Below are 14038 nucleotides of genomic sequence, written 5' to 3' on the forward strand. Positions count from 1 at the left end.
GGCTGGTATGTGAAAAAACTTGGTTTTGGCACCAAAAAATACAGCAAGACGACATTTTCATGGTTGAAAGTCTCCTTTGCCTCTAGTTATTGTTGTGACATCACAGTGATGTAGGCCATGAAGGGGTCTATACACCTGGAATTCAGCTTATTTTATGCAGTTATATACAGTTACATCCTTTTACTATTATTTTAATGGATATATTTGACACAACACCATCGTTGGATGTGAGCGATCAGGGGGTAAGCTTATACAAACTGTGGCACGCAGCCAAAGCTAAAAGCAGAATGAAACCATCTGAAGCCACCTCAAGGCCTCATCAGTGTCTTCATGGGAGAATCACCGCTGTCATTTGACTCTTGTTCCATTGTGCCCAAATATGGCCACACTGCACATTTGGAAAACCGTTTTTTTTTTTCATGTCTCTCCTCTCACTGACTTAAATAAAAACCAGCTGATGTGAAAGGCATGCAACTTAAAGATGACCTCATCATTCCCAATCAATCTCCCCCCTCCCCTCCAACACTTTCTCTTTCTCAACAGTACAGAGTTGTTTATACTCAAAGTCACTCACCGTGAAAGACACAAGGCTCGGGAGCATAACTTTAGCCAACTTGCACCACTGTGAGAGCTTGTGTACACAGTCGAGGTCTGATAAGTTAGTACGACTCGCATGGCAAATACAACAGGGCAAATGCAGCTGGAGGAAAACACAATTACCGCTCTGTTATTCTTTTCAACCTTTCACATTAACGTCAAGATGCGAGGCACGCATCACCACTGTCACCGATGACGCCATTACAGGGAGGTCACTAAAGGGCAGCCAAGATACACACAGGGTTTTTTCATCAATATTTTCCTGACGGTTTTCTCATCCAGAATGAAACGTATCTCTGTAATGCCATGTTCAAGGCACCCAGAAGCCACACTGTCAGGGTCGGCCATGTTTCTGGTGTCAGACCCTGTGTAGGCCAAGCTTTTCAGCTAATTCAGCATTTTTGAATCTGAATGAGTTCAGAGGTCAGAGAGATCTCCTTTTAACTGGCCGTCAGCTCAGAGAACCAGTGCACAAGTTCTGCAAGCACACAAACCTTTATCTAATCTGAACACAAAAATATTTTCACAACTACATCAGTCATGATGCAGCCCTGTGCCATGGCTTGTACCTCCTCTTCTCGTTATTATTCTTTCGCTTCCTCGCCTCCCAGATAATTGTAGCTTTTCCTGGAAGAGTTGTTTCCTTTCATGCAGATGCAAAACGTATGTACGAGCACATACAGCTAGCAGCTGGCAGTGTTGCGCAAGGGCAAACACATGAGGTGATGTCACATTCTGCTAAGGCCCTTCACTGCCTTCATTGCCATAGCAAATTCAAGTGATCCCGTCCAGACTGAGAACATCTTTAGTCAGCTTTTCACTAACTATTAGAGCTGCACGACTACGGACTAAATGATAAAAAACTTTTAACTTTGATTAATATCGCAATCACGATTATTAATCACGTTAGGGAGAACATCTGTATTTTTATTGTTCTACTTTTAAATATTCTAAGAGTTTTCACTGCAAAGTGCTTAATGATGCTTAATAATAAACAATGTACATTTTACATAAAAATTAAAAAATGTATTTATTTTCTGGACACAGGGATTTAGCGTAGCAACATTAACTTTGGCCCTTAAACATTCCTCCTACTTTGGTTTGTAATGTTTTTTTACATGACTGAACCAATTAGTGATGTGCGGATCGATACCGAAATATCGATACCATATATCCTTATGCTCTAAAATCAATAATATTTTACTTTTTACTTTTCTTAGTGTTTTACCTATATACTAAATGAGGCCACTAATATAAAATAAATACATAAATTACTCTTTATGAAGCTATGATTTAAAATAAACTACTTTTTCTAGGTTTCCCAGACACATTACGATGAATTTACACCAAGTATCGGTATCGGATCGGTATCACTGATACCAGCCTGAATTTTACGTAAAAGGATATCAGTGGCATCGAACATCACTACCATGGTGCTCGACATGAAGACTTGCTCTCATCCGAACACCGAGTAACTTGAGGCTTAATCATGATCGCAATTAAAATGAATTGTTCAGCCCTACTGACTAATGCAAGATTACTCTGATGAAACGTGTCCTTTAAAGCTGATACAGGTCTAGTGGGAATAAAAGTAATATGAGCTGGCTGCGTCTTTTTTGTTTACCCCGGAGTAAAAGGCAAAATAAAAAGGCTATTAGCCTAATGGCGTTAGCTTGTCAGTCCGGCCCGCTCACCTCGTTGAACCGAGCCACCAGGTCCTCCACAGCGTTGCTTCGCTGAGCACTCTGGGTAGGAATGGTGGGCGCCGACAGCGAGGCCTTAAGATTCGGGTGGCGTTTAGTTTGACACTCGGGACTGCCCAGGTCTCGAGTGAGGAAACAGAGGTAGTCCAAGGGGAAGACCTGCAGAAAGAAAGCACACGTTAAAGCTGAGTCACTCAGCTTTAATGTCATATCTCCAAACATCTCCTGCTGCTCTGCTCTAAAATACTTTGTGCATATAGTATTTTTGTGCACGTCAGGTGCACAGAGCATCGTTTTCGAACCCCCCCGACGTGTAACATTTCTAAAAGCGTTCCTACCTGCTGGTAAAGCTGCTGCTCTTGCTCAGTGAGGATGCAGGCGATCTCCTCGGGGAACTGAACGAGGTGACGCAGCTCTGCCAGATCCTTACTGATCCCACTGACGCTGGGGGGAAGAGAACTGCTGCTGGTCATGCTGTTGGCCAGCTGACGCTCTGGATGGACGGGTAGAGAGAGAGGAAAAAAAAAAGGGAAGGAAACAGAAAAGAGATGATGAGTTTATTCGTCATTAACACCTTGGAGCTGGAGCTGAGGGAACGTTGAGGTCAGGCGGATGAAAGAAAACATGTCACAGGAAGAAAAGGGGAAGCAGCAGCAACAACAACAGGAGTGTGGGATTAATAAGAGTGAGCAATTATCTCCTCTGTTTCCCTTTCACCGCGAAAGTTTAAAGCCTCAGCGAGATTCTCTTTCTCATGAATTAACGTGGACGTCTCACATCTCCCGACCCTCCTCTCTAAACCAACCGGGTGAATCCTCACTCGGGCGTCTGGAAGTAAACAGCACCGATCACCTGCCAGTTCCTGTGTTTGGATTTCAGTCCGGGTCCATTAGTCCGTCTGTTTACACATATGCGCACATACAGTACACACAGAGCGGCCCTCGTCTCCGCTGACAAACGACTAATGGACACTTTCTACACTGGTGCTGGAGCTGTCAGGTAGACATAGTGTACATCGTTGGGACGGACGCCACATAAACACACGTTGAGCTTATACAGGAAATATTTGCTTCTATTTGTACCTGCAGCCGACTACTGAGGCGACGTCCGACTGGTGACAGCGAGCAGACGCCACTAATGTGCTGAATTAACGAGTTATTAAACGCCGTAAGTAAACCACCATAAAGTCGAAGGGATGTGCATCAGATGGAGTGAATACCAGGAGTCAGACAGGAGGCTGATCTGGTCACTGTCTCAATGTCACACAAAGCAGAGATACAGAAGAGCGCGTATGCACACACACGAGCCCGCACACTTAAAGGTTGTCCTTGGTAACCCTTGAGATGTGCAACAGGTAGGCATGGCAACCGCAGTGACTGCTCTGCAGGAACAAAACTTGCTTATTTACACAGTTTGATTTGTGGATCCGGTCTCACAGCTTCTGTAATGAACTCTCTCAGTGTGACTGTGTGTGTGTGTGTGTGTGTGTGTGTGTGTGTGTAAGGAACACAGAAAGGAAGAGGAAAAATGAAAGGAAGGATAAAAGAAGAAGCACACACTCGGAAAATTACCAAGAAAGAACATGTCATATTCTACAGTAAAAAAAAAAAAAAAAAAAAAAAAAAAAGCAGGACATGAGGGATGAGAGGAGGCAGCGGAGATGAGACACAGAAAGAAGAAGGGATGAGCAGAATGAGTGGAAATGTTGTAGTTTACATTATGCGGCAGGTGTGATCCATCCATCACGGTTACAGAGACGGGATAAAACCTCTAAATCTCTTAACCGTCCTGCAGACAGAAGCACTGCAGGTCATGTGAGTGATGGTTTTTATCATGTAGTTCAGGCCGGAGCACGTTTTTCACAGATACTTTCACATTTCATGATAAAAACTATTTGAGAAAAACACAAATATGTTTCAGAGTCCAGTGATCTGAAACTAAACTGACAAATCTTTAATGACGCTTTAATACAACAGTCGAGCCAATCTTCCGTCTGTTGATGGTTTTTTGAGCTAACCTTGTGAAATGGAAATTGAGCGCCCGCCTCCTGTGAAATTAGTTTCATGAATGTCCTGACCGCGCAGAGGCTTCATTCATTCATGTATTCAGGCTCTAAACGGGGTGAAACACACACGGGGGTGGAGACAAAGCTGTCAGCAAAAAAAAAAAAAAAAAGTCTTAAGAGATTCTGAAGAATTAATTAAGTGCAAATGCACATTAACGCAGAAACAGCCGACAATGAAGCAGTGACTGTCTCCGTTTGAATGAATGTATCAAAGCAAGTGGGTCAATCTGCGTGTTTTTATTTTTATTTTTTTTTTGACGTATAAAAAATTCTACTGGTAAAGAATTGGTGAACTAAAATTATTCTTAGACAATTTATTTATCTGTTATTAATATGATTTATTATTAAGATTAATATTAGTAACATATATATACACGGGAGGTATATTCATTTTTTCTTCCAATACAATTGATTTTGATCGATTTTGAATGTCTTAATATCAGTTTTAGAAGAAAAAGAAAAAGTCGTGTTTTGGGTCGATTGTGAGCGACTTCTGCACCTCCACCACCGATGGAAACAGATCATTTGGATTAATATCGTTTTTTGACTCAATTTTTCCAATAAATTATCACTGATGTCATCTGATGTACATATATACAAATTATACTTTAAGATGCGTTTAATAACATTCTCAGTGAACTACGTATTGCAATATATCGCAATATCATAATATCACAATAATGTATCGTATCGTATCGCGATACGTATCGTGAAGTCTTTGCCAATAGCCACCCCCACACACAATAATAATAATACATCATTTATTATGTATTTATTGATTGATTTTGCTTATTTTTCTGCCTTTCATTTTTATTTTTATGTGCAATACAGTCACCAAGCAGCGGTTTCCCCTGTGGATCAATAAAGTCTATCTACTATCAGCAACACACAAACTCAAATATACACTGGGCTCATTAGTGGCCGGAATTAGGAATATATATATAGATAAGAGAATCTAATATGTGAACCGACGTGAACCTGTGAGACATAAGAAAAAAAAGAATAATAACAAAAAAAAAGTCCAGGAAGGTGGAGAACTCGTCTTGAAAGACTGAGAGAACATGAACCAGGACTAACAGACCATGATGTCCTGTCCCTGTGATTTTTATGCAGGAAATTACTCATTTAGAATGGATGCTGAATACAAACACTGTGTGTGTGTGTGTGTGTGTGTGTGTGTGTGTGTGTGTATGTGTGTGTGTGTGTGCACGGTGGTGGATGGAGGATATTGGCTGAACATCCGTTTTAACCATTTTCATGACGTTTACATTTTAACAAGTAGCCTGGCGTAAATGGAACCAGGAAATAGAATGGTGTGTGTCTCTGTGTGTGTGTCTGTGTGTCTTTGTGTCTCTGTGTGTGCGTGTGTGCGTGTGTGTGTGTGTGTGTGTTGGATGTGTGTGTGTAACCGGTGAACCAAGGTGACAGAGTTCAAACGACGAGGCTGCGCGTGCACTCTTCAACTTAAACCTGGAGACAAACTAAATCACCCCACACGTAGTAAGCGCACGGAGCAGACGGCACCAACCAAAGGCTAAACGAGTCCAGTGCAACACGAGCTGTTTGAATACACGTGGAAACGAACTGTACGGATTTCTACAAACGTGAAAGTCTTTCATCACCGCCTCCAGGGCTGCTTTTCTTTCTTAAGTAAATCACGGCTATTTATACCAACCAAAGACGAGGAACCTTGAGCACCGACCCAGTCGTCATTCCTTTGCAGAAAGCGCACACGCACACACACACATAACACACACACACACACACACATAACACACACACACACACACACACACACACACGTAACACGCACATAACACACACATAACACGCACACTCTGTTCTCACACACACGTCCAGAGCTGATGACAACTTCCCCAGTGGAGTATGTGGGCACTCAAACAGGTGCAGCACAAACAGCCTAAGTCTCTAAGGACTTCCATCAGAACAACCCCTTCAGCCTATAGACATATAGATATATACAGATATATACAGATCAGGCGTAACATTATGACCACCTTGCTAATATTGTGCAGGTCTCCCTTGTGGTGACCCATCAGAGAATGGACATGGGCCTATTGAGGGTGTCCTGCGGCGTCTGGATCATCCCACAGATACTTGATCAGTTTGGGATCTAGTGAATTTAGAGGCCAGGTCGACACCTTGTGCTGTTCTTCATGTTTTATTTAGTTGGGATCGTAGCCTGACAACTGACATAGTATTATTATTATCATTTTGCATTCAATATTAAACTCCCTAAACTCTGTTAGATGCCAATGTGTATTTAAATGAATTTAAATTTGTGGGGGAAATTAAATATATATATATAAAATCTCTAATCAACCAAAGATTTTGCAGCTCCTTGTTGAAGATCAATGATCTAGTGAATCTGGAGGCCAAATTGTTCCTAAACAGTTTTTCCATGCATCCTGCAGGGGGTGACTGCTGCCATCAAGGAGCCACTGATACGGGGTGGGGGTTGGGGGGGGGGGGGGGGTCTGGTCTGGTCTAGGTGGGTGCTACATGTCTAATGAACACCAGGTCTGAATGTTTCCCAGCAGAACATAAATGTTGTTTACTTCTCCTGTCGGTGGTCATAATGTTGTGGCTGATCTGTGTATGTAGCACATCCTCTTATTTTGTTGCAACCTGAAGTCAGAGCAGCCGGGGGAGCGTATACCTTTCCCCTCACATCTTTGTTTCTTTCTCTAAATCTCGAGTAACGATCGGGGACGATAAAATATACAACCCAAGCCAAACCGCAGCGTCGCACACTTTCTGTTTAGTAATCACAAAAAGGAACAACATCTGCCACCAGCCGGGCCTCAGGGGGAGACGCATGCACACATTTACTGTAAGAAACAATCAGATACAGGTCAAACACGCCTTTGTCCAAATACAGAAAGAAAAGAAAGAGAAAAAAATGGACGTGTAGGAGTAAACGCACGAACACGTCTGCAGCAGCAAACATAAACACACCAGAATAAACTGTGTAGACACAGATGAAGTCAAATACACAGACACGGTGTCGCAGCAGAAGCAATAAACATCGATCCGTCTGACCGCTGACAATAGCGCTTATCAGAGAGTCTCCGTTTGGGATTAGATGACGCGCAACCAGGGGCAGACATGAAGAAATAAATAAATCAATCAATCAATAAATAAATAAAACTACTACTAAATTACGGGTAAAGATAAGAAGTTTAAAATTATCTTTATCTGAGAATGAGGCCTGTTCATTTCACAGCAATGAAAAAAACAAAAAAAGTACTACGTCTTTAATGATTCCTTATCTAAAACAGACGACGACACGGTTTTGTTACTGAGTCCTCAGAGGAAAAGTTATGTCCACGGTGACACAGCGAATACATGACGTAATATTTAAATATTTAAATGACTCAAATTACAATTATTACGCCGGTGTTTGCTACCGCCCCCTGCAGCTAAACGGGGTTAAAGGCGATCAGAGTGGGTCACTGGGTGTCAAGTGTTTAGTAGGAATCTTCAGAACAAGAGGAAAAAAAACTAAATAGGGAAACTGAGTCACACTCAGTTAAAACTCCTCTAGAAAAAAAAAAACACACAATAAGCAACTAAAAGTGATGACGTTGTGACGTTAAGACATGAAAAACAGAAATGAATAAGATTTAGGATTAAAGATGAGACAGGACGCAAGACACGAGCATCAATTTTGGAGATGAAAAGCACATTTGGTCACAGCAGCCAGGACAGTAAATCACCAGTTAGGACTTTTAGATTTCATATGCACGAACCTGATCCACAGAGCGCGAGCTCCCTATTAGCATTTAAATACAGCCTAGTAGACGCACACACTTTGAAAGTCCCACTGACGCGCTGTAACTCACTGATCAGCTTCAAGTCCATTCTGTGAGAGTGCTTCATGGTTTCTGGATTCCCACCTCCCACTCCCACAGCTCAGAGCCGGGGTGGCCGAGCGACGCTGGTCCACATTTGAGCCGCCGAGTCCCGTCTCTCTCCCGCATGCAGCTGCTCTCCCTCCTTCTCCCTCCTCCTCCCTCCCTCCCTCTGTCTCTCACTCCGTCTCCCTCCCGTGTCTCCCGCCCACTCCTCTCTGACACCATACATAGTTCACAGCCACGCGTTAAAGACGGACACCGGCCGGACCGTCCCCGCCGGACACAAACATATCAGCGCGTTAACCTTTTATTAATAATAATAATAATAATAGACTCTTCTATCTCTCGTCTCTCTCGCCCTGTTTTAATAATTGAACGAGAAAACACAATAAATCCAGATGAATTCTTTGGAAGGTAACTGTGTTTTTTGGTTCCAACGCGTCTCCGACACGTTTAATAATGTGGTGAATTATTCGGATGCCTAGACGGAGACTATTAAACAGAGCAAAGGAAATAAATTGAAGTGCATTAACGTGAGATGACTGTTACTTTAATCCGACCACTTTTTTTCCCCGTAAACGAGTCGAGATGAGCATCGATAACTGGTTCTGTTAAAGAACCGAATGGGCCGATTAGCTAAAGTTGGCCAGAGACTGTGACTGAAAAGAATTTGGCTAAGCTGTAAATTTACAGAAATGTTTATTAATGTGCACTGAAACGGCCAAAAAACGAAAAAGAGTTTTTACATTGAAGCTATTAATTGGACAAACACATCGTGACGTCACACATTGGATTTTAAACCTGGAAAAATGAAGTGGGCGGAGCCTGCGGTCCCCAAGTTGGATGAGCTTAGCTCCGCCCACACTCAGATATTCCAAATATGGACATGGGGGAGGGGTCACGTCGGACGTTGAGACCCGCCCACCCAACTCTCCGCTACCTGTTAGCTCAGGCTAACACCTGTCACTCAAAGCGAGAACGCCACTAATTATTAAAACGTGAATAAAAAACATGGCATTAAATGCAGAGAGAGACATGTGTTTGACAATATCCGGTCAACGGGTGGCGCTATCAGTAAGTCTAGTGAGGATCCAGGGACCAGTTTCATATTAGTTTTCTTACACAAGCTCTTATCTGTTGTTAAAGTCAATAAAATTTCTGTTGTTTACACGAAACCACAAAGTTTTTCTAGACAAAAAAATGACTTGACGAGGGAATTTATGAAGAATTGGATCGATAAGCAGAACTGATAATGGTGTTGGTATCACATAAAACCTGAACGATAACCGTCCCCACACAGCAGAGCTTCTATGTACAGTTCTGTGGAGTCAGGTCAGGTAGTCGAGCCCAGAGTTCAGACTAAAATGGAACAAACTACCAACAGAAGTGAAATCAGTTTTAAGCTTGAATGTTTTTTAAATTCAGGTTCTTATGGGTGAACTCCTTTAATGCAAATTAGCATTTTGATTTTTAATCAAAGAAACACTTTCATTTTATGCCATACTTTAGTCTAGCTTTTTTTCTCCTCTATAAGTTTTTCCTGTCATAACTTTTTCATTATAACCCTTATTTTACCTTTCTAATGTAAAGCACATTGAGTTGTCCTCAGTATTAAATTAAATATTTAAAAAAAAAAAACATTATCAAGGAAGAAAATAAGATACATCTGAAGTTTTTTCCTCCAAAAGGCCACAAACTAATAAATTAGTGGTGATTAAATGAATAAATTAAATAATTTAACACTTAAGGTGCCGTGAAAACGCTCTCACACTAAACAAATGTACATTTTAAAAGACACGTGGCCTTATTCTTTGTCGCCTGTTATATATAAACAATATGTGTTCTTGAAATCCTTGAGACTTCCCTTCTCTTCAACTCCCCACCACATCTGCTGTCAATGGCTCCTAAACTCCGACCTTCGACACAATGCACAATGACGACTCGGAGGAAGAGAAGATAAAAGAGCGAAACCCCGACCAGAGCACAGCTCCCCAGAAGCCGTGTCCTTCCTCCCCCAGCGGCGCAGCGCGGCAAATAATTGTGCTATAAAGGAAATGATCTCAAGAAAATCACTGGAAACAATCCACATTTACAGCTGACATAAATACGACCGATTCCCAGACGTCCTCGGTGGAGTTTCTTTGACTGAAAGCTGTCCGTTTAATGCCCGAGCTAAATATGCACTATTTAAAGAGCAAACGTTGATATTTTGGTGCACATTCAGCCGTGCCGTCATAGATTTGGTATTTCACCATCTTCGGAGTATTTTCGGTTCTGATTTGTCGCTTGACCCGTGTAAAGATAATCTTTATTCAAGAAGCACTTAATAAAAATAGAAACAAACTAAAGACATACGTTAACAAGTAAAAAACATGTGTAAAACTGCACTAAACAGAAGACGGAGAATATATTATATATGTAAAATAAAATAAATACATAAAATAAAAATAAACAAAAAAATAATAAATCATAAAATAATAAAAATAACAAAAAATATAAAAAATAAAATAAAATAATAAAAAATAAAATAAAATAAAATAAACATCTTCCAGGCTGCTTAAGGAGAACAGTTGGGTTTTGACTGAAAAAAAGAGGTTCTGTCCAATATCCAATTATCTTTTCAGATAAGTCTTGTAGGTTGTACTTAAAATATTATTACATAATATGCACAGATATGTCTACGTCATATCTGTGCTATGCATACACAACAGGACCACATCCATTCCTTCCAGCCTCCAGAATCAGCAGCTCTCTCCTTTATTCTAAACAAGCGCTGAACACCAGAACCCCGAAGACTCACTGCAGGACCGTTACAGTATATCACAGCGGCTTTCACCGGGGTACCTAATGAACTGGCGAGCGAGCGTCTATGCATTTTACACACGTGTCGCGCTTTGGTGACAATTTATGCAGCCTCCAACACTAACAAGCCTCAGAGCTGCACAGGCAAGACGAGCTCCACGAGACATAAACAAGTGCTTGTAATTATCACCATATTCAGCAATGATTCATGGTCTCTGTGTTGGAGCAGCACACGCCACCTTGACCTCATTCTCTTCTGCAACGCTTGACATTTACCCTCCCAGTATTTGTCTTCAGAAGTGTCCTCACGAGTGTCCTCACAAACGAAACTAAACAAAGCGAAGAAATAATCACACCACCTCAGATATTTTCCAGCCCGACTTAATCTAAATCCTCGTAATCTAAAACGCTGGTGCAACAGGAAAAAAAGTCCTCATGTGCAGACACAGGGATTATTTCATTGTGTGATACAATAAAGTCACAGATGTGCATTAAATGCACATAAACATTGCTGTGCAAGAACAAGATCACAAACAATGACCTTCCAACGTCATCAAATTCCTACGTTGAAGCTTGTTACTGATAGAATCTGTTAAATTTGTGCATCATATCAAACTAGAAAAGTTAAAGAGCATAAAGTTTAAACCATAAAACATGATCAGGTTTTGTAACTTGTCCACTTTTGTCCCTTTTGAGACTAGATTTGAGACGAAAGCATCTATTTATGAGGACAACGGGTCTAAACGAAGCACAACAAGCTGCAACAAACCTAAAACTTAATGTCCCCGTATGAGGACGCAGGGTGACGAGATGACGAGTCCAGTGTGTGGAAATACTTCACTAAATACAAAGCTCATACTAATGTCAGTCCTGAAATACAACTAAAGTGCTACTGCGCTGCATCTGAAAAGACATCCACTACGAAAAGCTGGGTCAAGGAATTTTTCTGATATCGATTTTGAACGTCTTAATAACGATTTAAAAAGAAAAGGTCATGTTTTAGGCCGATCATGAACAACTTCCACACCTCCACCACCACTTGTTCTGTAGAAGTGCTATAAATTGGAAATGGATTTGGATTTATGTTGTTTTTTGACTCAATTCGCCCAATGAATTATCACGTATACACTATACATTACGCGTATACACCAGTGGGTTGCACCCTTTCCGTTAATTCCTTTCAATCTGCATTTGTATGCACAGATTTAGTCTATGGACTCCCTCCCTCTGGACATCAGTCAATTAACAACTTGACCAAACGTCCTGTGGCAACAGAGAGAAGGAGGCTACACATCAACTGCCTGATAACGTTATTTAACCTTTAGCTGCAGAGAAATACCTGCTACGCTATCCCATCCAACAACACACTGTGGAGGACTATTAAATGCTGCCGGTGGTGCTGATATGTAGGTTAAACACATCTACAGCTCGCACTATTGATAAGCTCCGTTCTGTTGTGTTGACATTGTTGCTGTGGTTGTAGAGCGTGTTTGTTTTTTTATTAGAAGTGACAGACCGACGGTGTTTATGGCGTTGCCGTGGGCTACAGGAGACAGTAGACAGCGTTCAAGCTTCAGTTACCCTGAATAAAAGCCTCCGTGGCTTCTTTTGTGTGAAAAGCTGAGGTTGAGAATATAGATTTTGTGCTCTGCGCTTCATCGACCAGTCGACGTCTGCTCGTCTTTCACCGCAATCAAGAACAGGAGCAAGAAAATCCAACTAAGAAACTAAAAGTTAAGACTTTCCACCGTCCATAGACATGTTCGTTAGGTTAACTGGTCATTCTAAACTGGCTGTAGATGTGAGTGTGTCTCTGGTAGGACTGGACATATCGACCTAAATATCGATAGTATCGATACCAAGGCTAGTATCGGTATCAGATCGATACTACCATGATGAGATCAATACTTTTGTTCCAGTTTCTCTTCTATACGTCGTCACAGAGTTCATGCAGCTTCTCTCCAAGTCTGCAGGAGCTTTTCCGCCTCCACCTGTAGTAAAAGGTGGATGTGGACAGAGTCTGATACTCGGATCCTAGAATCACTGCAGCATCGCACAACTGGAACGGATGTCGTTACTGAAATGGAGTCGGTACTCGGAAGATAATTAAAGATATGCAGACCCATTTCTCTGGTGGGAAATAAATACATTAATACATTGTTATATTTATATTGTTGTTCCTTTTTCTTATTAGTTAACAATTGTGTTTAGTAAAAGGGGAGTTATTTAATTTTATACTGTTAAATTAGTTAATAATTTAGATTTGTTTCCCAAAAAAAGTGGTTTATTATAATTATAATCAATCAACTAACTAAAGGCAAAATTATTCATGATATTTCAAGTAAAAATATTGATATCTCAGATACTAGCCCTATATCTGTTTGGCATCAGATTGATACCAAATTTCCCGGTATCGCCCGCCCCTATTCTCTGTGTTTTCCCTGAGACTGACTGGAAACCTGTGCAGGGGTGGACCCCACCTCTCAACCAATGACAGCTGGGAACGGCTCCAGCTCCAGAACTGAAACGTACAGACAAGCAGCACTAAAGTTTTTCTAGGAAAAAAAATTACCTTTGATTACAGGATGAAGCACATAAAGAGGAACGCTATGTTTCTGGAGCTCTGTGAGAGTCTAAGCATGAGTCTCGTAAAAAAAAATGAAATAAATAAATAAATAAATCATCAGCTGACACAAAGCATATCCTGGATGCCGATAATTCCAGCAGATCGCTATTCTTTTTTAGATAAATTCTATAAACATATACATTTCTTCTTTATTGTCTTTTTACCAGAACTGAATTACATAACATAGATGGAGAAACGCCTAAAGATAAAGAGCGGGCTGTTACTCTCAAACACCGAAGAGAGGAACAATACCAAAAATGGTAAGAAAGCAATAAGTACACCGACACTATCCAAGTCTGAAACTTGAGTCGGAGCTCGCCCGAGCTTCATGATAATGAAACGTCTTTTATGACATCAGATAATCACT

General features: G+C 41.1%; 1 protein-coding gene across 11 annotated transcripts in view; it reads right to left on the reverse strand.

The window, feature by feature from the left end:
- plce1 (phospholipase C, epsilon 1) overlaps nt 1-14038 on the reverse strand; it is a 97483-nt gene that overhangs the window by 35708 nt on the left and 47737 nt on the right. For 9 of the 11 annotated variants that reach the window (XM_047608882.1, XM_047608880.1, XM_047608887.1 and 6 more), the window contains exons 8-9: nt 2639-2793; nt 2292-2459 (exon numbers count right to left, since the gene is read on the reverse strand). In XM_047608882.1, coding sequence (XP_047464838.1) covers nt 2292-2459; nt 2639-2793 — 323 coding nt within the window. Of the gene's footprint in view, nt 1-2291; nt 2460-2638; nt 2794-8138; nt 8378-14038 lie in introns of those variants that run through there. The other 2 variants (XM_047608890.1, XM_047608889.1) reach the window with 2 other exon arrangements.

This window comes from Mugil cephalus, chromosome 16, assembly GCF_022458985.1.
Source record: "Mugil cephalus isolate CIBA_MC_2020 chromosome 16, CIBA_Mcephalus_1.1, whole genome shotgun sequence".
Taxonomy (NCBI): domain Eukaryota; kingdom Metazoa; phylum Chordata; class Actinopteri; order Mugiliformes; family Mugilidae; genus Mugil; species Mugil cephalus.